Source organism: Folsomia candida, unplaced genomic scaffold (genome assembly GCF_002217175.1).
Source record: "Folsomia candida strain VU population unplaced genomic scaffold, ASM221717v1 Fcan01_Sc001, whole genome shotgun sequence".
Classification (NCBI taxonomy): Eukaryota; Metazoa; Arthropoda; class Collembola; order Entomobryomorpha; family Isotomidae; genus Folsomia; species Folsomia candida.
Genome location: NW_019091193.1, coordinates 15,542,633 through 15,568,742, shown reverse-complemented (window position 1 = coordinate 15,568,742; position 26,110 = coordinate 15,542,633). Strand labels below are relative to the sequence as shown.

General features: G+C 36.7%; 7 protein-coding genes across 11 annotated transcripts; 3 read left to right on the top strand and 4 right to left on the bottom strand.

Moving 5' to 3' along the window:
* Window positions 1-430: 430 nt before the first annotated feature.
* LOC110861764 (mortality factor 4-like protein 1) lies at window positions 431-2,623 on the bottom strand. Its single transcript, XM_022110894.2, has 11 exons — window positions 2,387-2,623; window positions 2,258-2,307; window positions 2,101-2,187; window positions 1,985-2,010; window positions 1,803-1,898; window positions 1,509-1,734; window positions 1,335-1,436; window positions 1,088-1,261; window positions 914-995; window positions 738-822; window positions 431-669 (listed from the first exon to the last, which is right to left on the bottom strand). Coding segments are annotated over exons 1-11 (1,017 nt in total). The 5' UTR covers window positions 2,388-2,623; the 3' UTR covers window positions 431-581.
* A 53-nt stretch (window positions 2,624-2,676) lies between these two features.
* On the top strand, window positions 2,677-5,269 carry LOC110846088. The gene is made up of 5 exons (XM_022092722.2): window positions 2,677-2,860; window positions 3,163-3,301; window positions 3,375-3,589; window positions 3,701-4,435; window positions 4,508-5,269. The coding sequence occupies exons 2-5, from the start codon at window positions 3,175-3,177 to the stop codon at window positions 4,784-4,786; spliced, it is 1,356 nt and encodes a 451-aa protein (XP_021948414.1). The 5' UTR covers window positions 2,677-2,860; window positions 3,163-3,174; the 3' UTR covers window positions 4,787-5,269.
* A 945-nt stretch (window positions 5,270-6,214) lies between these two features.
* Window positions 6,215-12,211, bottom strand: LOC110846068 (centrosome-associated zinc finger protein CP190). Of its 2 annotated transcripts, XM_022092697.2 has the most exons (18): window positions 11,532-12,211; window positions 11,320-11,447; window positions 10,809-11,243; window positions 10,667-10,723; window positions 10,569-10,604; window positions 10,202-10,380; window positions 9,799-10,106; window positions 9,566-9,691; window positions 9,167-9,452; window positions 9,009-9,079; window positions 8,802-8,946; window positions 8,535-8,614; window positions 8,365-8,454; window positions 8,246-8,290; window positions 7,882-8,176; window positions 7,424-7,793; window positions 7,187-7,349; window positions 6,768-6,915 (listed from the first exon to the last, which is right to left on the bottom strand). In XM_022092697.2, exons 1-18 carry the CDS (start codon window positions 12,027-12,029, stop codon window positions 6,871-6,873), a joined length of 3,357 nt encoding a protein of 1,118 aa, XP_021948389.1. In that variant the 5' UTR covers window positions 12,030-12,211; the 3' UTR covers window positions 6,768-6,870. The 2 variants fall into 2 exon arrangements, with proteins under 2 accessions (XP_021948381.1, XP_021948389.1); XM_022092689.2 differs by having other exon boundaries at window positions 6,215-7,349; window positions 11,532-12,198.
* Window positions 12,212-12,562: 351 nt separating this feature from the next.
* Window positions 12,563-14,082, top strand: LOC118434421. Its single transcript, XM_035847925.1, has 6 exons — window positions 12,563-12,997; window positions 13,097-13,259; window positions 13,330-13,360; window positions 13,436-13,528; window positions 13,621-13,810; window positions 13,882-14,082. The coding sequence occupies exons 1-6, from the start codon at window positions 12,912-12,914 to the stop codon at window positions 14,006-14,008; spliced, it is 690 nt and encodes a 229-aa protein (XP_035703818.1). The 5' UTR covers window positions 12,563-12,911; the 3' UTR covers window positions 14,009-14,082.
* Window positions 14,083-16,845: 2,763 nt separating this feature from the next.
* Window positions 16,846-21,806, bottom strand: LOC110842191 (sorbitol dehydrogenase). Of its 2 annotated transcripts, XM_022087903.2 has the most exons (12): window positions 21,596-21,745; window positions 19,519-19,681; window positions 19,399-19,432; window positions 19,157-19,321; window positions 19,043-19,062; window positions 18,799-18,938; window positions 18,657-18,728; window positions 17,819-17,842; window positions 17,658-17,746; window positions 17,403-17,581; window positions 17,219-17,340; window positions 16,846-17,143 (listed from the first exon to the last, which is right to left on the bottom strand). In XM_022087903.2, the coding sequence occupies exons 2-12, from the start codon at window positions 19,579-19,581 to the stop codon at window positions 16,993-16,995; spliced, it is 1,059 nt and encodes a 352-aa protein (XP_021943595.1). In that variant the 5' UTR covers window positions 19,582-19,681; window positions 21,596-21,745; the 3' UTR covers window positions 16,846-16,992. The 2 variants fall into 2 exon arrangements, with proteins under 2 accessions (XP_021943595.1, XP_021943596.1); XM_022087904.2 differs by lacking the exons at window positions 16,846-17,143; window positions 17,219-17,340; window positions 17,403-17,581; ... (6 more) ...; window positions 19,399-19,432; window positions 19,519-19,681 and adding exons at window positions 20,111-20,717; window positions 20,789-20,816; window positions 20,899-21,429 and having other exon boundaries at window positions 21,596-21,806.
* Window positions 21,807-21,913: 107 nt separating this feature from the next.
* Window positions 21,914-23,049, top strand: LOC110842193 (mitochondrial pyruvate carrier 2). The gene is made up of 4 exons (XM_022087905.2): window positions 21,914-22,247; window positions 22,337-22,358; window positions 22,428-22,446; window positions 22,538-23,049. Exons 1-4 carry the CDS (start codon window positions 22,157-22,159, stop codon window positions 22,766-22,768), a joined length of 363 nt encoding a protein of 120 aa, XP_021943597.1. The 5' UTR covers window positions 21,914-22,156; the 3' UTR covers window positions 22,769-23,049.
* LOC110842190 lies at window positions 22,876-25,287 on the bottom strand. 3 transcript variants are annotated; one of them, XM_022087902.2, is made up of 5 exons: window positions 24,958-25,287; window positions 24,346-24,799; window positions 24,084-24,256; window positions 23,888-24,015; window positions 22,876-23,793 (listed from the first exon to the last, which is right to left on the bottom strand). In XM_022087902.2, the coding sequence occupies exons 2-5, from the start codon at window positions 24,775-24,777 to the stop codon at window positions 23,732-23,734; spliced, it is 795 nt and encodes a 264-aa protein (XP_021943594.1). In that variant the 5' UTR covers window positions 24,778-24,799; window positions 24,958-25,287; the 3' UTR covers window positions 22,876-23,731. The 3 variants fall into 3 exon arrangements, with proteins under 3 accessions (XP_021943594.1, XP_035705290.1, XP_021943593.1); XM_035849397.1 differs by having other exon boundaries at window positions 23,907-24,015; XM_022087901.2 differs by having other exon boundaries at window positions 22,940-24,015; window positions 24,958-25,282.
* Between the last annotated feature and the right edge of the window lie 823 nt (window positions 25,288-26,110).

Sequence of the window (26,110 nt, the reverse complement as noted above, 5' to 3'; positions counted from 1 at the left end):
CGTTGCATATTGAATTATTCATACGTGTGATCAATGCTAGTTATAGAGAACACAGAACATCACCACACTTTCTGTCGTTGGGTGGGTTCTCAATAGTTCTCATTGCACATGAATCGTGTTACTAGTCGATGGTGTAACTTTTCAACAACTATTCATAGGCCCAAAATTTTTACGGGACTGTCTCATATTTACACTTTTTGCGGATTCATAACTTTTCGCTAGAAGAAATGGCATACTTTTAAAAAAATCAAAAAATTCATTTACTCATTCCAATTAATTCCCACTGTGAGGCGCAAAGGACTTTGTACAATAAATTTTTTATGCATGTTTCGGTCATGAATAGGATAATCATCGATATGTGGATATGAAGTCGGAGAATGCTATTAATTCGGTTATACATTATAATAAATTAATTCACCCATTTTTCTCATATTAGATAAAAGATAAAAACGACGCTTTATTAAATATAAAGTCGTGATTTACTCATTTACAATTTTAAATAGTAATCTGCAAAGGTATGCAGAAAGAATGGTAAAAAATGAAATTCATTTGTCATGAAACGATTTTGACTTTAGGTTAGGTTAAACTGGAACTTGCCGTTGGTACTCAGGGTCAGACACTCCATAATCCTCCAATGAAAAGTAATCTTCATAATTCTTGACAAGAAACCTTTATAGAAAATAAGCGTTAAATATAGTTGAAAACTGTATTACTATATCTTTATGCTATATTCATACGTCAGAAATTCTTCAACACATTGTTGCAGTAGGTTCACAGCTTCGACATCCAAGCTAGTATATGACAAACAAACACCCAGCTTGGCTAAAGAAAAAGTATAATGAATTATTTTCTGCCAGCACATCAATCCCTAACATAATATGGAAATTGTATCTTTATAGTTTCCGATTATTACTGAATAGACGCATGAGATGAGAAATGCCATATATTTCTGACATTTGTTTCTTAGCTGCCGGCCCTTGATACGTCTTCCAGATCTGAGTAAAATTTCAGTTAAGGTAATTAGATCACTAATTTTGTAGCTACCTTGACTCGTCATTTGGTGAGTGTCAAATTATATTGTACTTGCCTCAAGGAATTGCTCTCTTTCATAACGGTACAACAATTGAGAGCCAATCATACAATTAAAGTACTCGCGGAGTCCGTTACAAAGTTCTACTGCATGCATATCAGTCTTTTTTCGGGTTTTCAAATAATTTTCCAAAATTTGTTCAACCGAATGGCGTGCTGGCAGCTTTACGAGCTAAGCGATTAGATATGTACTATTAATTAAATTGAACAATGTTATTATCATAAATAGTAAACTGTCGTTATACTCTTCGCTGACGCACGACGTTATCCCAGTCATCCACCAAAAATGTCCTCAGTTGATGAGGTAGTACAATCTGAACCTCCTGTTTCACTTGAAAAATTGATTCCTGAAATACGCCAAACAGATAATTGAACAAACCAAAGAACAACTTTCTCGTTGGTTCGCATAATTTTATTACCTGTTCCACACATTCACTTCGATTTCTTTTCTTGGCAAATTCCTCACCCCCAACGTCACTATTTTTAATAGAGTCTCGTTTCCCCGTTTTTGCAACCTTTTGATCCATAATGGGGGTTGATGATCTAGAATCTGAAGCGGATATGACGCTAGCAGTGTCACTCCCGACATTTGACCGTTTTTTATTTACTGGTGTTTTTACTACAAGAGATTTTCTATTGTTGCGTCTAAAAAAATAAGAAAAATAATACTAACATTCCACACATCGTTCTATTCTAGCATGGCCATATCTTACAATTGTTCTTCGTGTGCTAACTTCAGTTCCTTCTGACGAACCAAGTTGCTGTCAGTGTACTTTAAAACTCTTGACTCCAACACCCATTCGTCCCAACTGCGTTGGTTTATAACAAAATGTAATTAATTATACATATTAATGTAAAATCACAATTCCAGCTAAAAATAATATTAGTCAAGTACCTTTTATTCCACCCTGCGTAGTGAATCTGAAGAATCAAAATACAAAAAATTGATTTGATAAGAGGAAATGATGATGTACTGAAGTATGGGGACAGATATAGTAATAATGTACATACCAAATATGCATATTCCTTTATGGGTTGTCGATATTCCGTCTTTAAAGTTTTTCCTTCATAAACTAACGGACCGTGAAAGCACAGGACCTGCACAGAATTATTATCATTATACAATATTTTGTTTCAAAATAATAATATTCACTGCTATTATTATTACTCGTTCATTGTTTTCGAAAAATGGTGGTGGTGGTGGATCCGAGTCGCTCACTACAAAAACAATTAATAGTAGTAATTAATTAATTAAAAACAGATCTTTAGCCGAAATCATGAAAACTATTTTACTTACTTCTAATATATTCAGTCTCAATACAAACTCAAAACTTTATTTTGAACCCTTCTCCTTTCTTTGGATTTAATTCCGAGATGTTCTCCAGAGGGTAAAAGTTTCCTATTATTTAGCTGATCAAAAAGGCAGGCAGCAACTAAAGCAGTTAAAGTTAGTTGTAGTTAGTTAGTTGGTTTATTGTTTAGTTTTGCTGCTCCTTTGGCATTGTTTTGAAATGCTGTGGATTGAAAATGGGGTGCGTTGAGACTGCTCGTTCCGCCAGAGCAATATTCCAGAGGGAAGGAGGAAGCCATGCTGCAGCACACGAGCACGCAGGCCGCTCAAGAAGAACGTCGCGCAATTAATATTCTTGTAATTTACTTGTAATTATTCACGGTCATTTGGTCATCATACTTGTCGTTTGAACGTCGTCTCCCTGTGCCTTGCTGGCAGAACACTTGGAGCTGCCAAATTCTCTGGAAACTAGGGTGTTAGGTAAGTCGCAGTTCACAGTTCACAGTTATAAACTTGCAATCCTTTTTATTATGTCTATTTATTTATTTATTTTCTTTCTTGTTGGTGAATGTAAAACAATCAAAAACCCATATTAATATTTTCATTTGAATTCGAACTTCCTGTCAATGAGGATTTATTATTCTGATCACGATTTTCTCCGGTATTTGGTAATAACTTGCTTTTATAAAATCAGCCTACGTTTACTCATTGGTACTTCTTCATGTAATGTACATATTTTTATGTGTAAAGCAATTTAATTGCATTGTCGCCCATTTTAATAGTAATACCTCAAGATGTCTGGTGACGACGCTAGAACGACCGCCGGCGTTAGAGAGTTCCTGGGAATTCTAGTAGAGGCAGATGTATTTGCAATTTTGAAGACCACCACTGGCGGACTTGTTGGAAAACAGTCCAAGGACGGTATGAATTTGAATCAATAAAGCTGTAAACAGACATGATAATCTATGTCGTCTTTATGTTTTGTGTATTACAGAAGCCATTACAGAAATTATTAAGTGGTCTGACGCAGTATCGGTTTTAAATCGTCGGAAAGTTACCAAAGATTGTCTTATGAGATATTTATTAAAGAAGAACGTTCAATTCAGCACACAAGCCAACAAGACGACTCTCTGTCAGCTTATTCTTAAAACCTGGAAGTATGCTCAGGATGACCAATTGCAGAAGCTTGCATTCCAAGAAGATCTTAAGGTTTGTCCATTCCTAGTTTTTAATCTATTTATGTCGGGGGAACATTAAAAGTGCAGCTTTACAACATGAATATACTAACTTCAACTACTATTGGACATTAATTATTTACAGAAGTTTAAACCTGCAAGTACTGCCTCCAGACCATCAGCTTCAACATCAACTCCATTGACATCACCAATAACAAAGGAAACCAAGCCTCTTCTAAGTCAATCCAATATCGAAGGTTTCTTCAAGAAAGAGACGAAGCCAAAGTTAGATAATGAAGCGACGGTTTCGACTTCTGGAATTAGCGAACCGAAACGAAAGTTGGAAGAAGATCCGTGTCCGTCAGCAGAAGTGAAGAAACAAAAAGAAATTATTAGCCAGAGCACCCCTGCCCCACTTCCCACTGATGGTGATAAACTAACATCTACTAACAATGTCGTTGCTACAAAGAATTCTCACGATGAAGCGCGACGAATGGTCACTACGTGTGAGATAGGAATCAATACTGATCCATGTACAGACATAGCTTTGGTTTCGAATGCTCTTGCAGAAGAAATTGAACGGATAAATTATGAAAATCAAGTCTCACTGAGACGAAGAGAACAAGAATTGGAACAAAGACTTGGATATGAATTTACTAAATGGTATTATGAGAGATACAATTCTTTAGTTGATTTTATCTCGGCTCACTTTTGGGGTGAGTGTAATCTTCGCATAGAATACGCAGCGAAAGGTCTTCAAAATGGGAAAGTAACAGAATTCCTCAACGATGGACAGCGATGCTTTGAAGAACTATATTCTCTCCGATCAAAAGACAAATTATTTTTCAATCCGAACCTCTTAACGGGATTGCGTAGTAAGGTAATTCATCTGCCAAAATTACTAGTTGTGCCATATATTCTTATAACTCACTGTGAATTCTTCAATTTTCAGATGAATCCACACGGATTAGTTCAAATAATGGTAGCAGGCACCGTGCATCAGCCAGATGCAACAGGAAGACAGGCGGGCTTATTTGAGCAGATGTTTGGGCTGTCGAGGGATCCCGCGATTGATAATAATTACAAAATAAAATTTAGCATGCTGCTCTTCCGAGAGGATAGCCAAATATTCGTCAATCAACTGGCTCTGTGCGACTCCTCTTTGAAAGGAGTAATTGACGACGCTGATGACGATTATGACGAAGACGCTCCTGATAATAGTTTGGACTAATAATGATTATAATCAATTAGGGATCTGGTCCCTACTTGGATTTTATGAATGTGTCGGTATCAAATATAAAATATAACGGTTGTGCTGTGTTGTAAATTTAACAGATCTTGGAATATTTGTTAGTTTTTGACATGTATCTTTAATATTGTAATATTTCAGTAATTAATAGATACACTCTGAAACGGTTATTAATTAGTATTGAAATATTGGTATACTTGGATATTTGCTGTTTATTCATAAACGTGCTATTTATGCACGCTTTCATTTTTGTAAATCTATCATACATTATGTAGGCCCTTGTATAACATTATTATATGTATGTATACTTATATAGACAAATGTAATGTGTCGACAGTAGCTTATTCATGTGAGAACTTGCGTTAAATTTTATTAGTTATAGTTTCTTTGAAAAAACTTGTAAAAATTGTCATTCTGCTTTCAGGAATAAAATTCTTTAGTCCAACGTTGTTCATGAAACCCCAATCTTCGTAGCGCTTAATGAACACATTTGAAGCTGATGAATAACATATACTCGTGATCTTGTGAACTTTACGATTCGATTAAGTTCTCTATAATTTCTATCTCTCACTCTTTACAGACAGAGTTATCACAGTAGAACAAGCGATTACAGTAGATTTGGACCCCTTAACTAAGTGAAGCTAGTCAAAAATTGAACGATCCCAGCAATATTTAAATTTGTTTGATTTTTATCATCATGAAACCGCATCTGTGAATTATGAAATACAAATACACCTTAATTGTTCATTGCTAATAATCTTATTAGACACTATACATCCATGTTAGACACTGAAATTATGATTTAGTTATTTTGTTTGTGAGATTATGCAACCGATTGGCGGTGTTATTTGTTGTTGAACAGTTTTTTTCTAAATTCAAATTTTAAATGACGGAGTGGAAGAAATTTGCAAGAAAAAGCCGACTGGTCACTTTTGGGCTCCCCTTTTTTGTGTTAATCATAGGTGGATCCTTTGGTCTTCGTCAATTTTCACAAGTTAGGTATTCCTAATCCTATCACGCCAAGTTTTCATGCATAATCATATTACATAATACAGTGAATAAGTATATTGTCAAGAAGGCCTTACTAAAGTTGTACTTGTATTTTAAAGGTACGACTATCGATCTCAGAAGCCCTTGAGTCGGGAAGAAGCGGAAGAAATGGGCGTGACGATGAAGGCAAAGTCGGATGTGTCTATCGAGAAAGAGTATGACAAACTGAGAAACATGGATATTGACACTTGGGAGAACAAGCGAGGGCCCAGACCATGGGAAGCTGACAACCCCACCACCAAAGAAATATTAGAACGCCAAAGCAGTAACATCGTATAGCAACTACATATTTTAAGTTGTATATCCTCCCCCAACCGCAGATAAAAACATTATACAAATATGTTTAGAGGTTAACGAAACTTTTTAAAGATCATGGTTTATTCAAGTTTTTCTAGTACTACGCAATATAACAATATAGTAATTACTTATGGGTTTGGAACGTAGTAGTAGTAATTAAAATGTCGGAGATTAAGACATATATGATAATAGTTGCATCATAAAGACAAAAATAAACTAATTGTGTAGACAAGGTCATATACTTTCAAATAAATCAGCCCGAAATTTATGATGGCTATTCTAAAAGTACTTGATCCAGAGCTAGTCTAGTTTTTAAATTCAAACCTACCTATTGACTTAATTGCACGACAACAACAATAATTGTATTTGTGGTATTGTAAAGTTAGGACCATAAATGTAAATACATACATATCTATCAAAATTCAAAACGAGTTGACTGGTCATATATATTATAATTCAGTTAAGCTACGAACGAGGTGTCTGTGACAGACAGTTTGTCTACTGTTCTTCTTTCACAACTTGCTGTTCAACAACTAACTCTGGTTCTTCCGTCTCTGTCTCTGAGACCTGAGGTTCATCAACCTCAACAACTTGTGTTTGTTGTTCGTGAATGTTGTCTTCTTGTACTAATTGAGTATCCTCTTCCTGCTCAGCTCTGACCTGAGAATCGTCCACCCCCACCTTTGTATCATTCCCTGCTTCCACTTCTTTTGCACTGCTTACAGACTGATGATGATGATGGTGATCCTCATCAAGTTCTGCAACTATCATAACATTACTTTCATCTCCTTGAAATTGTTCATTTTCACCGTGGTCAATCATTGTTTCTTGATCATTATCTTCAGCATGCTGCGAATACGTTTCATCGAGGTGATCGGCCCGTGAGGATGCTTCGTGTTCACCTTGCAGCGCGGTCGCAGCATTATCACTAGTATTTTGTTCAAGAACAACGTGTAATTCTTGAACCTCACTACTACTACTGCTAGATTCAATGTGTTGTTGAATGATTTCTTCTTCGTAAACCTCTTCCTTTACCTCTTCTCCTTCATGATCAGAGTTCGTCATATCCGGATGAGAAATGATAACTTGAGATTCTTGGTCCTGATTTGAAACCAAGTCATAAACACCGTCGTCAGGTTCACCGCTTCCGCTGTCAGATGTCACAGGTACATTAACATCGGAGGAAACAAACACAGAGCTATAAAAAATATGTCAACAATGAAAAATAAATATATTAGTCACTAACAAGAAGTCTATCATAAAATATTGTACCTATTTTCTGTTGCCATTTGAATACCATCCTCAAGAATGCTATTAGTCATTTGACCATGGTCTTCGCTAAGTTGGAAGAATATTACCGGTTTTCCCGTCTCATCGATGCCCGTCATTTTACGGAATATTTTCCCATGAATATCTTGCACTATGAAAGGTCCTTGTGAATTTGGATCGTCTCCATCATATATCATAGTTCCATCTCCCAATCCCATGGCGGACATGTCAACTTCAACAGCAGGCTGGGAATTATCCATAATATACACTGCTTGAGATCCATCACCAGTAATAAACTCTGTAGTTCCATGGACGCCTTGTTCAAGGCCAAGAGATGCAGCAATAGAACTTGCGACATTAGACATCGCTTCAGCTAGAGTATATCAATCAAATATAAATAATAATAAATAGTTATGAGTTGAAATAGCATATTAGGAAGATAGTGATTGTGATGTATGTACCTTCAGACGACGGCACAAGTGCCATTGGTACGGACATGGAGGGATCCAAACCACCATGAAGAATTTCGATAGTATGTCCATCCGCTGTGACAAGACTGACTTGTTGTTGACCATCACCAGGAAGTATTTCCAACGGAACAGGTCTTGACCCAAGAATTGAAGGAAATTGGCGTTTCCGGTTTGCTGTATTAAATGACATGTTGACACGATTAACTAGTGTTTCGTCATGTGGAAGACGGGGGTCATCCATTTCTTCTATTCGAGCAATATCTCGATGTAATGATCGTATATGACCCTAAATGAGTAATTCAATTCAGAACAGATTATCAAACCGTGTCGAGTTTGTTATATGTATGTTACTTACCTTTAAATTTATATTTCTAACAAATGGTTTTCTGCAGTACGGACACTGAAAGAGTAAAAGCAGGAATTGTAGATTAAGTTTAGACAAGTTAAGATATCCACTGGGTACTAATATCTCACCTCGTAAACTTTTGTATCTTTATTTCTATGAAGATTAGCTGACATATGACCTTGCAGTGCTCCGCTAGATTTGAAGGAAGCACTACAAATCTGTCAAAAATAGTATTATTTAATGAAATACTATATATAGTAAATACATGAACTGGTTAAGGGTGAACAATTGAACATACCTGACAACTGAATTCCTTTGTTGCATCATGAGTTAGTTTGTGTTTGCTTAGTAAAGATTCACTTAGGGCAATATAATCACCTGTAACAGAGAGTGTGACCTTGAAATTGGGCGATGGATAACAATAATGTATTTTCGACAATGAATATCATATATGTAGAAGCAAACAAGAGATGCCAATAGAAGCAAAAGACAAGGATGCGTAAAATTCTAAACGCATACTAAAATCAAATTCTTTGGAATATTGCATTACTAATGGAAGACTCACATCTATCGCAGTTTGGGAAATTCATATTTTTGGGTGGGTTGACACCGTGTTTTGTATATAAATGGTACAGCAGTAAATTCCGTTTTGAAGCTTTCTGGCCACAGTACTCACATATTCGTGCATCAATCCTTTCACCATGAACATCCTGCACATTAATAACAATTCAAATTTGGTTCCTTCAATACTAATAATATAATATAAACTCACCACTAAATGACGACGATAAGCATAATAGGATTCGAAAACCATTGGGGTTTCATCATCATCTCCTCCACACACTACAAATACATAAAAATGTTAATGAATAATAGCCATCAAGTCCATGTGGGCTTGAATATTAAAAATCTGAATATTTCTTTACTTACCCTGTTTCATCTTACAGTTTTCAGCATAACACAACCAAGGCCCAGTTGTATTTTCTGCACCAGAAGGTTTTTTATCCTTCTCCAAACTATTGTCCCAGAATGCTTTATTAGTAGTGGTGTGGTTTGGCTTTTTCAACAAAACAGCTCCAAGTGCTTCAGGTGATGAAGTTGACTTTAACACGATGTATGAAACTTTAGATTTATCTTTTGATGAGGACGATTCTGCTCCTTTCTGAACAATTTTGAGTCTGATATTTTGTTTTTCCTTGATCAGATCGGGATACTTCTGCACTCAAACCAAATACACCCATCCAAATAAAAAATATGAACATTGGAAATTGCATATAACAGAGGTATTTATACATATTTTGTAATGGCTATGTTTCGTCGCTGTCATACCTTCAACACTTCAGCAATAATTTTTGAATGGCTGGAAGCTATGTCTTCTTCTATAGATAATTCTGCCGTATGAGTGTTGGTGGTTTTACTGTTTTCCTTCTCAACTTCCGGGGCAAATCTAACGGTCTAATAAAGTGACAGAAAATAATATTTAAAGTAGTATTATAAAATCGTAGTGTACTGAAGATATCCGGATAATAATCAGACTGCTAAAATAATGATACATTACATACCTTAGAGTGGGTTCTCGAGCCACTAAATGAAGGGGTCTCAGAACTTTTTCCCAACGCCCCAAGATTTGGATCATTCTTGCCAACCATCGGAGTGAGACGAGTAAGTGTAGGCAATGTTTTTATTGCTGGTTTCAAAGTTGGAGTATGATTCTTGGCTACAAGGGACGAGGCCATACTAACTTCCGTCGTGCAGACTTCTTCTTCGACAGTATCGTCCGTAAGATTAACATCATCATTTACGTTCTGTGATGATATAATTACTTCTGATGACGGAATCATAATCCTACTAGTTTTAAGAGGACGGTTATCTGAAACATATTAGAAAATAATAATAAAAAGCTCAATGTGATAATTAATATGAATGTAGATATATATGTATATTCTAACTTTGATATTCGCTTACCCTGCATCTTCAAGCTTTCAGCACTCCGTTTGCCAAGAGTTTGTGTTTTAACAGCGTCAAAAATGTCTTCCACTTTTCGAGTACTATTGGCAGACTTTTGTTTTTCCATTAATGTGTGGCTAATTACGCTCGCAGGGGCAAGCGAAAGAGGATCGTCATCTGGATCACCCCATTCAAACCTAAAATGAGAATTTTTGAAAATTATTATCCGTTCGAAACTTAGAATTTATATTAACCAACAGATTGTTATTATTCCTCTTGCGCTCATTTAAATGTACTTAAATAAATAGATAATTTTTCCCCGTTTTTTTCTACACACGTCTTGATAATGAATACAAGATAATCGATAAAGCAATCAAAATCATACCGAGTCGGCCGAGCAGGTTCATCTTTCCCATGCCACCTGGATTTAATAATAAAAGCTTTAACTTACAAAACTCAAATATATTTAAATACGTGTCTTACTTGTCTGCTACCATCATGTTGTCTCCAGGATATTTTCTTTCCTTCCAAATAGGCAATCTTTAAAGATAAATATTGGATTGATCAACTTATTGGCAAAACAAATACATTCAAAAATATGTAATAGTTTTAGTAAAGAGTTTACTTTTTGGAATGCATGACCCTGGAAAGTCCGCCTTGTTGATTTAGTCTCATTCCTTGAGGTTGTACACGAGCCAAGACCGTTTTAGTTTTAATCCCGGGAGGAAGTTTTGCACCCGGAGTTGTCACTTGCAAAGTTTTTGTTCCTCCAGCTCCAGCAATTGAGAGTGTCGTCGTTCCCCCTATTCTTACAGGGGTCCCTGTCATTTGAATTCCACCTCCAGCTGGCGAAACTTGGGCTTTGGCTAAAGGTCTTCCTATCTCAACCGCTTGTTTGAATATTATTGGACGACTTTGTTCCTTCTTAGCTTGAACTGTTGGTTTCCTAGCATGAGCTTCCAAGAGCTTAATAAGTATTGTGATGTTCATAAGTTTCACCGTTCTGTAAACTTCATTAAATTGATTTCCACGAATTTCTAATTTTCCCGTATAAAAAAACCTGCACAAATCAGAAATTAACTTTGCAATTACATATTTCAATGCACAAAAATTCATAATAGTAATAGCCTTCTTACGTCACAATCGTAACCATTGCTTGATACTCTACATCTTTGGGTAACACTAAGACTCCATCCGTAAGGCCAAATAATCTCTCTAAATTTGCAAAGTATTCCGTACAAAGATTGACAACGACACGATGGACCTATATATTTACACAGAACAATTTCAAATGATATTCATTCCTTTCCCTCCCACCAAGATATTCACATGATGAAAAACTGTTAACCTTTAATAGTTGATTTGTATGAAACTGTAAAGTCAAATCACAGAAATCTCCCCTTTCAAACATAACCTGCAACCTCTGTAAACAGTAATTTCCCCAATTATCAACTCGAACATCTTGAAATTTTTGCTGAACTTGGTGATGTTGCTGCTGTTGCTGAGTCGGAGGAGATTGTTGTTTTCGTCCTCCAGCAAAAGGAGCAGGTGCGATGGTTGTCGTCGTCAGATTTGGTGTTGCCGTTATCGGTGCTGCTGGGGTCTCATCCTCTTCTTCGTCGTCGTCTGGAGGAGGATCGTCTTCTTCTTCTACTTCTTCGCCATCGTCATCGTCCTCAGTTTGGTCATGAGTCGTCATTTCCACCTCGACGGAAAGTCCTTCAGGTTCTGGAACATCTTCAGAGGGATGGAGTTGATGTAGTGGGTTATCCGGGTCTTGCATCTCAACTTTAATAATTTGTGCTCCCGGGATAATTGGGGTTTGAACTTTTGTTAACTCTGACATCTTGCCTTTCAACTCTCGAAAAACACTTATCTTTCGTTAAACCGAGGGGATTATTATTGTTGTTATTATTAATTGTACGCATCTCCGGAGGGAAGCTTTTCAACTGTCCGTCCGTGTTTTGCTGCTGCTGCCATCCTCCGACTCCGCCCACCCGACATCACCACCACCAGCTCCCCAGATTCTCTCCCTGCCCCAGATAACTTTCTCCCTTGGCCACTCTTGCTCAGGTGAAAGTTGGTTCATTTTATGCGGCGTTTGGTGCGAGTACACCAAACGGTTTGGTGGACCGTTTCACACACTCGTCATTATTTTTTTGATCAGACGATTGATCTGCTAAACCAAATAAATGCACAAGAATTCACATTATGCCAGTCTTCCACATATTTTCTCGCATGGTTATGGTTGACATGATTGTTTTTATTGCTATTTAAAGAACTCCATCATTAGTTAGAGAAATGTTTAAGGGAAAACGCTCGGACCGACTATTTCATGACAAATGCAAACCATCACGCATAAAATTAGTCACATTTTAATTGCTTTTAATAGTCAGCGACAGTAACACTGGGTTGGCTACACTGAGCAGTATAAGGATACATATTTTGTAAAACATATTCGCATGCATCATGCAAATTTCTTTGAACCTTTGAGTTCGTGACTTTTGATTGAAGGGGAAATGTTCCACTTACCTGTAAGCAATTATCTCGACCGAAAGCTACGCATGTTCCACATCGATGTCATTCCTTGATCCACATTTGACACAAGTAGTTTGTGGAAAATCGCAATGCATTTCTAACGAATATGGGATTTGCCATCTTAGAAATTCTAGCTTTGTGTTCCAAGCAAAAGCATTTAATTCTAGGCAGACATCTGCAGTGACAAAACATGTTCTGGAGAAGTTGTCTCCTGCTGGCAGCGAGTGTCAAATTATCTTTTGGAATATCGTATCATCACAACACAAGCTTGATTCTGTGCGACACTACTTTAAATCAACATTAAAAATCAATAATTGCGTTATTAATACGTAATCCACAGAGCTATTTGTAAATAACAGTGTCTGTTTTTTTTAGTTCTCCTAGAGATTCTGGAGGTTGGGGATCATCAGGCTGGGGAGGATCTGGTTGGGGGGGATCGGAACATGGAGTTCACTCGTTCTTTGATATTGCCCTCACAGCTTTGGCTTTCATGTCATTTGGGATATTTCTACTTAATTTATTGATGAATGCTTTATTTGTAAGAAATCCAATAAATATCGAATCTAAATATTTTACCTGATGTAATAAACTTTATATTAACTGGACAGCTTACAACAACTCAAGGATTAACATCAACAGGTTCATATCCCAAGCTGGATATACGTACAAAGTTATATACATATAAATGTAATGCAATGCAATAAATATTAATAGGTCCGATTATTACGAGTATTGACACTGGTACTGGAGGTGGGACTGACGGCGAAACCACTGTTGCACCTGCCTCAACCTTCATTTATATCAGAAGTAATTTTGCATATAAAGACCAATTTCCTAATGAATAGATTGGAAATTAGAATTTTCGATCAGTTGATGCGAATCTGAATCTGTGTGTGTAGAGAAGCGTGCTGCGATGCTGGAACTGAGCGTTGACAGAGCGTCTGCTGCGAATGCGTTGGCCGCAACGGTTCTGAAATCTATTGATGCAATGATTTCGAAATACGAATGTCTTCCAAAAGTATTTTGTGAAGGAAATCGGCAGGGGAAGGTCATAGGTTATGGATTTCAGTACTCCATGCCATTATTCAGGTTGGTTCACTCACTTTTTTTTAGATCAAATTGGGTTTGTTTGTTATTGACTTTTGATATTTCTGTTTTAGCTTCAGCTCGTCCTTTATTGGGGAAAAGTTAGGCTTGCATAAAAAATTAACAGAACATTTGGATGCCATTTTGCATGGACTTGCAGAATCTAATTGCAAGTCTCAATTTTCCCAATGTTCTCAATAACTTTGTTTGACTATTTATATTATACTTATGCTATACTATATGCTAGTAAAATGCCCAAATAATAATAAATCTAAGCTAGGAGCATTATTATTTTTTATCATCAACCATCATATTTCCCGTGCCTGTATTGCTTTTGTCGTCCAAGTGGCTTAGGATTAGAAGATTGTTATGACCACGACCACACACAACCTTCAAGTGCATCATTCATGAAAAAGATGATACATTAAAAAGTACATGAGTTCCATTCACGCATCGTTAAGTACAAAATGCACAAGATTTGCTAATTACATAAAAAGGTTACCGGAATTAGAGTTTTTCAAACCATGCGTGCATGTTAATTTAGGTTAAATTGCAAATGTCGCAAATTTTAAACATGCGATTTCAGCAAGTCATTTAGTAAATGAATTATTTTATTACTTTCAAAGTATTTAATATGCATACTGGCTGACATGTGTCAATTATAATCTGCCGTCAAATAGAATCACTTGTTTAGAAATGTCTCCTGCTCACCAGCAGAATTATTATAGGGAATTGAAAAAAGTGATGGTTACAATTTATCATCCAAGGCATACCTTACAACTAGTTGGAAAATAAAAATGAAAATTTTAGTTTCTCAAGTTGCTTTATTTTACATTGCTGCAACACAAATTTGGTTGACATTGGGGGATTATTATACAACGTAAGTTAATATTTCATTAAATAAATAGTCAGTCATAAAAATGCTCTAAGAATTTATAAGAATATGTGACAACAGGGAAAACAGTGTTGGGAAATTAGGAATAATTGCGAGTCCAATTCGTCGAAATGCAGTGCCCAATCGTAGGTCCAACATAATTGCCGACATTAGATTACTAAAACAAAAAATTAAGATCAAACCCTCTTCGTCATCCCATTCGAGTAATCTCTCCACCACAAATAGAGACCTCTCTATTCATCAACATCATCCGGAGGTGATTTCTCATCAAAAACGCATTGCTCGTGGACGATTGTCTTCTCTTTTTTGGAAAACCGAAGCTCCGTCCAGTAATGCGCCTGAAAGTAGCAGTTTCACGAACGACAATGTCGAGTACGGGCAGCAGGGGAGTGAAGTGGCGGAGGCGAGTGGTGGGTGGGGTTGGTCCAAACCAAAGAAGCACAAGGAGGAAGTGAAGGAAGGAGGAGGAGCGTTCTCCATTCTGGATGTGCTCCTCAGCGCACTTTCTCTCGTCTCCTTCGGAGCATTTCTCATCAATTTGCTGGCATCCCTCCTTTCAGTACTTTGAAAATAACCTCAAAATTCGCATTTGTCCTAATTATGATAACAATTTGCTCATTCTGGTTATTGTTAATTGCATTACAGCTCCTTGGGTTTTTTACGACAGGCACGTCAACAGGTACATAAGTATGCAGATGACATATAAATATGCGTACGAAGGATCCAATTGAGGAATAATTAAGTCAATAGTGCATGCATACGTATACGTACATGTGTTGAAAAAAACTAATTGTAAAACCTTGAAATCGTAACAGGAACAGGAACAGGAACGTCAACATCGACAAGCACTACTACTGGTACAAATGCTTCCGGAATTGTCAACTCAATCTCGTCGTACTTTAGAAATGGTCGGAAAAGTAGGAACGGTTTGAGGAAAAAGAAAAAGCATGGAAGACTTCAAGCTGATGCTGGCTTTGGTGGAAAAAAAGGTATTACCCGAAATTACATTGTAACATTTATGTAAAATAATATAGACAGGTACATAACTGCATATGTGTATGGCTGGAATAAATTCATGTAAGTTTCTTAAATGGAAAACACTACGCTTTTGTCCAGATAAGATATACGACGAGGACAGGGAGTCGGGAGAGGCAGTTGTAACGGATGACATTTCTTCAGAACTGGAATCTGCTGAAGTTTTGAGGAGAACCAGAAGGTCAATATTCCAGCCAAATGTGCACCCCTGCACAGCTTTAGATGTCATGGCCAGAAATATTTTAAACTCAATCGAGTCCGTAGAAGCCAATTATGAATGCATGGAGAAGGTAATATGCGATTCTAACCGACATGCTCAAGTGGTAGGACGTGGGTTGGAGTTTTTCATGCCAATTTACATGTAAGCAACTAACCTTATTATTACGTCATAATAGTATTGTATTACGGAATATGTGATATTATTGGAAGCTGTGCTTGCTTGTTATAGGTTTTCAACATCTTATTTTGGTCAAAAATTTGGTCTCCATCATAAATTGCCCATCCATTCACGTGCCATCATCTTGGGTGTTCAAGAATCTAACTGTCACCATAATTTTCCGCACTGTTCACATGGTCAAGAAGTGGAATGACTTTCCGTGGTCCAGTTACTTCAGATTGTAACAAATAAGACAGAGCACTTTTCATTTATTACCTAGCAAGTAAATATGTACATATGCATGCTATATATGCATGCGTTGTTGAGTAAAATTGTACTGCTATCCAAACTTTTATATATAAGCAATTGATGCAAAATGTGATCGACCCACTTCTACAAATAGTTTGTACATTTTGCATATATGTACAATGGAGAGACATAATGACCATTAATAATTGCACTAAATGCAGTAATAAGGGACGGTCCATAAATTATGTCACACGAGAAGGGGGAGTGGGGGTCTAAGACTCCAATGATATCCTGCCTATGTGATACATGTTATAGGGGGGAGGGGGGGGTCTAGAAAATCCTGATTTCTGCGTGACATAATTTATGGATCTCCCCTAATAAAGTACAAACACTTGCCGTGTCCTAAGTAAGCTTCTATCTACGTAATAGGTACTTACTTTGTATAATCAAATATAAAAATGCGGGTGGGTATATCTGAAAGGGTGTTGAATTAATTGTGTAATTTATTTTCAAACTAATAGTATATACTTACATGTTTGTAACATGAAATGTTTAATATTTGCACGTGAAAAGCCATATTTTTAAGAATAATTTCAACCAATTGGGTACTGCATTATCCAAAGCAAGTACTCAGCAGCTTATCATTACTTTAATGGCCCCTCCAGCCCCTGTTTTTGCAGTTTCAAAGGCTTGCAGAGTCTCTTCAAGCTTGAAACGATGAGTAATAAGCTTTTTCACGTCGACTTTCCCAGTGGCAACGAGGGCAAGTGCTGCTGGGTAGCTATTCATTAAATGTACACGCTGCATTATTAACTTTATTTCATGCAATTTAGGTAATAAATAAATTATGAATCACCAGTTGGCATAGCGGAAAACTCCACGAATGTCAACCTCCCGAACAGCAGCGTTAACAACAGGAAGTTTTACTTCAGGTGCCCCCAATCCAACAAGTAAAACACAGCCACCAGATATGGTAGACTAAAGAGAGTACCTATATTAGGTTATTCGATTCAACTAGAATTCATTTGCCATGTACATACAAGAATTGCAAGCCTTATGCTTGATTCGGCTCCGCTGCATTCAATTGAAATATTGGGCATAACGCCTAATGTTTGCTCGACTTGTAGTGCCAAATCTTGGCCACTTGCCGAAGGATCCACCTTCAAGACAAGATCAGCTCCCAACTCTTTAGCGACTTGAAGGCGGTTTTCAGCCAAATCTTTAATAAATACGGAAAAATTGTTATTATCTATGCACAAATTAGAATTGGAAAATCATATCGTCAGACTGAATACCAGAGACAATGATTTTGGACGCCCCCATAGACCGAGCAACCAACAAGCTAACTAATCCAATTGGTCCAGCACCACAAATTAAGACAACACTATGTTAAAAAACGTTAATATTAATTTTAAATTCAGTTAAATAGAAATAAATTGGCAATAGCAATAATAACCTTCCCAGAGTAACCCCCGCTCGCCTGCAATTTAATTACAGACGAAAAATAGTTAGGTTAAAATAATCTTTTGTAATATTCAAGGTACAGGCTGACCCAACTGTGCAAACCCGTTTCGCGTCGATTTCACCGAATTTGATAAGAGAAATTGCAAGTTGAGTTCGGGGTGCAAGGATAAATCTAGCATGTATATTTTTAAATTACATGCACCCATCCCCTTTTCAGAAATTTGAGAAGGAAATTTGAAAAAATGTGAAAGTCAATGCACACTGGGTAAAACAAAAATTAGACCACAGGTTGCATTTGCCAATCTAATTTCCCTGCCCCTACGAACATTTTGATGCATCAAAAGTTTCAAAATTTGAAAATTGGCGGTTTTTTGTCATACACAGAAATCGTTAAAAAACGCATTGTTCCCACACTTTTACTTCTGACAACCTGATGCCAGATTTTTCTACCTGAGAAGAGCTACATTTTCACCTTTCATTGTCCGAAGTAAAAGTGTGGGAACAATGAGTTTTTTGGGGTCAAAGTTTCTAAAGGAGTGGCTTATACGGCAAGTGCCGTAACAAACTTATGGCTGCTTATGAAAAAAAATATATAGATAATTGCAATTACTTAAGTTATTAAAATTGCCCCAAATTAAAAACTAACGCTCCTTTGAATTTATACTGATGATATCCAATCAAGACCACCATACGGCACTGTGAAGTCACAGTATGCAGTGGTGGTGGATACCCACCAGAATCCGAGTTTCTCACTTTCTCTTCTTTGAATATGGAAACAGGGTTTGTTGCACAGTTGGTCTGATTTCCCTCTCAAGCAATATTAATCTCGCCTGCAGGCATGTACTCCAACGGACAAAGGTTCTAGTAGTGCACCCTCTTCAATTGTAACGTGGTCTGGAAGCCTTTTTTTAATCGACCAAAATCAAAATCAAAACTAAAAGTGTCGTAAATTTTTAAAATGACTGGATATACTTGTAACAGAAGGCAGCATCATGCGTATAATAACGACATAAATTCCCATGGCATGGTGGCGTTGCACAAAACACAATATCCGGGCAAAGGTTATACCTCCCATACTTGCAACTGTCGCACCTACGACATGGCACACCAGGCTAAATTAATACCAATATGATTAATGAAAAGATATCATCGCAAGTGTATTTGTATATATGTTATTAATTGATATGTGCGTGTGCGCATCAATTTCTTTACTCACCTCAATCGCAACTCGGTCACCTAAAATTACAGAAATTAAAAAAAAATATATTTTTTTTAAATTGACTTCATTGAATCAAATAATTAGAAGCATTCTGATGTATATGTTGAAGACCTGGCTTAAGATGTTTCACATTTTTTCCACATTTGGTAACAACGCCCGCGGCCTCATGGCCGATAATCATTGGGGCTTTAACAATAAAGTCGCCAATTCGCCCATTCGTCCAATAATGAACATCCGAGCCACAAATGCCTACGCTGGCCATTCGAAGCAACACCTCTATTGTATGTATAAATTATTAATTACAAATACATACAATATGCATGAACGCATCAAGAATAATTAACCATACGAACCATCATCATTTGGTTCAGGCACAGGCCGATTTTCCTACAATTTATAAAAAAAAGTGACTTATAATAATATTACACAAACAAAAATATTGTCATAATTATTATTGACACGAGGAAAATTACCAAACGCAGATCTCCTTGCTTGTATAAAATCGCAGTAAGATTGTCATCAGCACCGCCGCCCATGGTGTCAGATTATTTATTTGTGGGAGATGAGCTTGAAAATGTGGAGTACTTTATCTGCCAAAATGTCCACAGCAAATGACAACCTTTCTACAGCCAAGCTCTGTATTATATGTAAATAAGGACAAGTTTTTTAGACAACGTTTGCACACGGCACGCAGCGTGTACAACAGATATGAGATTTCTCGCAAGTTTAGAGATATTATATCAAGAAGACCTTGATTATATGTTCTGGACATCCTTATATGTAGATAGGAACCATTAACTTGGAGATTCGTATTCAAAATCTAATCTTATGTGTAGCCTACCCTTATTCTTCACGTATTTATCTCATTTCATGACATGTTTATGCAATAACAGTCTTCATTTACTCCTGCCTTATGTCATGCCATTGTGGATAATACTCGGATCGTACAGATCTACGATAATGATAATACTATGCTGGATAGAATAAATAAAGCATTTGATGTATACATAAATGAAATGCCTAAGTAGTTTCACGTTTGATACACATGAACAGCAAAAGCAAGTCAAAATGATCAAATGCATAATGTTTTATTCTGGTTGTTTGGAAATATTTAGAGGCTCCAGCTTTTGCAATCATATACATTCTTGTAAACCCCTCTACAAATTAATTGACACTACTCTTTAAAGTAAAAATGTGAAGCCTGAAATATTTCCACTCTATTTGAAGCAATCGAATCATTGAAATTGCAATAGTTTCACAATAATTTTGTATCTTCCTAATTGGTTTGAAAATTTTGTTGGACTTCATAACTTTGTATCATCCACATAGAAATACATATCTTCCTTTCGTTGAACCCTCTTTTCTTTGATAAGTTTTTCCAAATGATGCTCAACATTTCTCTCAGCAGCAGGGTACAAATGAACTGGCGTTTCTTGGTATACAATTCTGACAATTTCTGCGGCAGTCATTCGTTTGCTGCTGGATCCTTCTGCTGGGGGTGTCTTTAATACATCCAGAATTTGTCGTTCTCTTTCCCTTCTGTGATTAAGATAAAATGTGATTTTTTCTTTGGGATTGCTGACAATAGGCCCATGCCCAGGGTAAATTATGCTAGCTTCCTCTGCCATAATTTTTTCCAAAGAGAGCATGTAATCATGTAAATCCTCAAAAACTGAAATGCAGTATGTGCATATTAATACCTGTGCAAAATATCAATAATTAAGCTAATATGGAAATTTATACCAGTCGTTCCTTCGCCGAGAATACAATCCTAAATATATAATTTATATATAATTTATAATATAATTTATATATAATTTATATACAATTTATATACAATTTATATACAATACCCCACTAAAGATGGCTTTCTCTTCTTCAAGGAGAATGGCAACATGATCAGTAGTATGGCCAGGAGTGTATAAAATTCTGAGATTAGCGTCGCCCGCTGAAATCCGTTGGTTATCTTTTAATTCTTCCAGATCGTACCCTTCAGGCAAGGGAGGATCCGGAACATCTCGTCTTGGGAATTTGTACACTGCTGGAGGAGGGACAATCTTGTTGAAAATGGAATCTCGGAGGTCTTTCAATGCTCCAATGTGGTCTTGATGCCAATGGGTGATGAGGATTTTGTCAATTGTTACACCCTGTTGGCTTAGCAGGTCGGTCAAGTTTTTGACATAATCTGGGAATCCATCTTGACCAGCGTCAATGAGGACGCGCTTCCGCCCTGCACCAACGAGGTAAATGTTCGTCCCCTGGAGAGTCATGGGGCCTGGGTTGCAACCCAGAATTCGCCATACGAGCCCGGATAACTGAGCCAACTTGGGAAGAGGGTTCATTATAAGGGCAGATGATAAGTGTCGAAAAGACAAATATCCTGACTGATTAGAAATAGGTGATCACGTTAGTATACATATATGCAATCTATTCGGAACACTAAACTTTTAATACCCTTATGCATTAACCAATATAGACTATACGACAAATTAGTTCCTAGTTTATAAATAAATGTGCAATAGTTAGGTGATCAAATAAAATATTACTTACATTCAACAATTCAACCGAGTTTATGGTGAAAGCTTTCTCCACGTCACTCCTTATGAGCTTTCTGATCAGGTTGATTTAAGTGTACAACAAGGATTTTTTTTACTTGAGCAGCCTTTAGCAGCATGAACAATTATCAATTTCTCAAGTGCAATGATATAAATTTGATCGTAGCTGAATGACAGACTCTCTTGATTATTATTTGCATTGCACTTTACCCGTGGATGCAAAACAAACATGTGCTCTACACATCTTCAACCCTTTCAGCACTAAATAGCAACTTGTATTTGCATGGGATTGATTTTTCTTTCCATTTTCCTTCTTCCCGATCTATGTATGCTTGCAAAATGTTTCACTCGACCTTGCTGGCAAGATCGGGCTATAATTTATAATTCTTTCTTGCAAAGATCTAAGGTGCAAATTAGGCTCTAATTGATTTTCCAGTTAAACTAATTGCACAGGAGAGGCGTGTTCAATTGTGTTTGTTGGGAGTAGTTTTTTGGTTTTATAATCGATTAAGAAATTCTCATTTGTAGTGTAATATAAATATTAAATTGTGATAAAATGGCTTCAGCGTCAATGTACTTTCGAACGATGGCAAAATTAGATAAATTTGTCCCTGCTAAATTTATGCCAATGTGGCAACATCCGGCAGGTACTTTAAATGCATTTCATATTAGCAATACTGGAAAGCCAATTAATAAGTTGTCTTCATACTTAATGATTTGTAATCATTTAATGCAGGTCCAAAAACTGTCTTCTTTTGGTAATAAAAATGCAGATGGGTATACATGGTTTTATCGAATTAATTGCATTGTTTATGGTCAAATTATAGGGCACCAGTATTTAAATGGGTATGGGCACGAACTGTAATTAATGTCACTTCATAACTGTGACACTTGTATAATAAGAATGATGCTAAAATTGCAAATTAAACTACTTCAGGGTTTGGTTATCGCTGGCATAGGAGATCTGAGCCGACCAGCTGAGAAGATAAGCGTGCCGCAGTCACTGTCCTTGGCTGCGACTGGGATAATTTGGAGTCGGTACTCGCTCGTCATCATCCCCAAAAATTGGTCACTCTTCAGTGTCAACGTATTTGTGGCTTGCACTGCCTGTTATCAACTCTCTCGGGGGTTTAAATACCAAATGGCAAATAAGGCAAAGGCGGCTTGAGAACGTTGTGTTGATCACATTATTGTCCAGTGGTTGTAAAGAGAAAGCAATGCAATATCAGTATGGAGAAAAGTAATCTACCAAATATGTGGTTTATTAGGTTTAAATTTGTTTTCAAATATATTTGTCGGAAATGTTGACTGTGCTAAAAAAATTAGTTTTGTGTCAATGTACCATTAATAATCAACAGTTTGTTTACTGGATATTAATGCATATACAGTACAACTTGTATAATACATGTAAAAGAATAAATAATATTAGTATATAAATATCACACAAAATCAGTTACCGTCAAACTGTGAAATTACTTATGAATAGTACATTATAATTGTTAAACAACATCTACATATTTACATACAACTGCATCTTGTAATTAAATATTGATGATTATATGGTATAATTGACTGAGTGAGATTCTAAATATCTTCAATTTAGACCGTATTGTTGTGTACTGATGGTTTATTTATCTTTTTCGTTTGCTGCTGGCACTACTAGTAGAGTTCCTTGGACCCCGAGAGTCGTCTCGCTTATTCGTAGTCGATGTGTTACTACTTCTGTGTCGCGGCGAAAAATCCTTATCATTTCTTTTGTCTTTGTCATACCTGGATTCTCTACCATACCGATCACGAGAAAAATTGCGTGGTGATCGAGATCGAAGGCTTCGGTCATGACGAGAAGAATTCCCACGTGAGGGTGGTGGTGGAGATTTAGACCTGGATGAATATGTCGAATATGAGTTTGAGTTAGTATTGGAGGGTCGGCGTTCCTTGCTTTTATTCTCATTGTTGCTCAGTGGCAATTTTTCTGCATTCTTTTCAGTAGACGACGATGAATTATGAAGAGGCTGATGTTGAGATTTATCTACTTGTAAACTTTTTGATTTTCTTGTACTTTTCTGATCGCTGGTATGAGAAATTTGATTTGCTGGATACTCCAAAGTCGTCCCTTGAGAATCCTGTTGACTCACTTCTTCTGAACCCTCCAACTGAACTGTTCGACCCTCTCGGTCAAAAGGCACTTGTTCTCTAAATAAATAGAGCGACATATTTCCAAACTTATACTGCTTTTTATATCCATTTGTTTTAGGTTTGGCACAAGTCAATTGTTCAATAAATTTACTGATTTCTTTAACTAGAACCTCGGAGTTTGCTTCAATATGTGCTTCATGACATTGTCGAAGTATTTCTTCTACTTCACCTTTGGTCAGGTTTGATTTTTTAGCCAATGTTGTTGTCATACTCTGTAGCCTCAAACATAAGAAAAAATCTTAAAAATGTAATAAATTAAAATATATCATGTTTTTGTATATCCTTACTTTGATTGAAGTTGTTGAATAATAAAATTTTTTTTCTTAATTTCACTCCTTGCAGTAATTTCAAGGGAAGAAATATTTTTGCAATAATTTTTATTCTCCTTTGTCAATTTGGTATTTTCTTGTAATAAACTGCGTATTTTTTCCTCCGCCTGTACAAGCTTCTCTTGGAGATCCTAGACGAAAATTAAGTATTACATAAATTACATGTTTGCATATAATGTACTAATAATTAGCTATACAAGCCCTGTCTATCTAGACTCACTGAATTTGTAATTCTGTCCTCTTTGGTTCCGAGAGCAAAAATAGAAGACTCCAAGTCATCATAAATATCATCGTCAGTAGCTTTGCAAGAGTTGATGCTCCTTTGAGAAACGTTAATCATATCCATACTATCGTCATCGTCGCCATTATCATTTTTACTGTTTCCATTGACTTGCAGCACTACTTGGTCATTAATTCGGTCTTGTTTAGGCATATTTGGAAAGTGCACCTCAGTGGCAGAATTCGGCAATGGCAAAGAATTAGTGACCGCTTGTCGCGAGGTGGAAGACACCTTCTTGTGTAAAACTCTGTCATCTCTTTTGTCTAGATCATCAAATGAAGAGTCGGGAGAGCTATGTAGACTTCCTGACTTCCGATTCGAGGCGTTCACCTTTCCAATTATGTCAAAAAACGCTGATGCTAAATCCGCCATCTTTCATTTAATCTGAAGGAAGCTGAAATAGAGTAATTGCATAACAAACTTCGAATTAGTGTTGTAACATAACAAATTCTGTGTTTTATCTAAGCATCATAATAAATTTCTCGTACGTAATTAGTAAACATGATTTGACATTTAGTTTTTAAATATTTGTAGTAAATCATAGGTACTCACACAATACGTTTGTAGTTTATTTATACATGTAATTAAACGGTTTAGGTATAAAATCTCAGTCTAAAATCTAGTCACGTATTAATAATACTAGGCATACGTCTATATTTTTTATTTATTATTAATATGTTGTTTTGTTGAATAAATGATTTGCATTTGAGGATATTGTCACAGGACATAAACTTCCCATTGCTTATGTTACAAGCAGAAACAAAGAAACCCCAAATCTGGATAATTAGTTCTCAAGACTTTGAAAAATTAATCGTGAAATACATGGAATAGGAAATACGCTCGTCTCGTGCACTTCTTCGAGTAAACATTTATTTCATGAGAGTTCGGCGGTGAGCTGTTGCCGCTTCTGTTCGTCCTTTCACCCCGCAGTGAAAGTGTCATCGTTGCTGGTTACTCATGTCTGCTTTCCCCAGTTCCGTCAGTGTGAGTTTCCATATTTAATGACGAATTCATGATATATAATTCAATCATGTAATATCTCCAGTTATTTGCATGCATATGTATCTAAAATGCGTTGAAGTACTTGTGGTACTGGTTTAGTTGGCTGAGATTTAGAAAACGGCCATCACTTTTTCATTATTTTATAAATAGTAGCGTAGTTTTTTTTTAACTTCTGTTCATTTCCTTATCCAGTCAGGAATGCACCAAAAAAATGAAAACTTCGAAAACATATATGATGAAAAATGTAGTTCTGTTCTGGGTAACTATATAAACGTTAGTTTATCTGATAACCAGCTTTGTCAACTATGAGCGTCCAGAATGGGGTTTCTTGCTAATTACTTCCATTGGTCAACTTAAGGACCCCGGCGAAAGGACGATCTTATTCTAGTCATCATGCCTGAAGAAGAAAAATATGAGACCGCGGACATCAGCCCCTACCCCGACCTACCAGATGATGAGGAACTTCGAGCAGGAGAGGATGTGTCGCGTCCTGAAGTTCGACGACCCGCAGCGGATGATCCCCTTTATGGCAATCCGACTGTTCTGGATGAAGCCGAAGAAGGAGCAGGACCCTCAGAGGTTATTATTTGGCCATCCAATCGGGGGGACGCTACGACCCATGCAGAAAAAACACCAGTGCGGAAAGAAAATAGGCTGCTGCATTACAGGACACTTCAAGCCAAATCCGAAACCGCTTGGACCT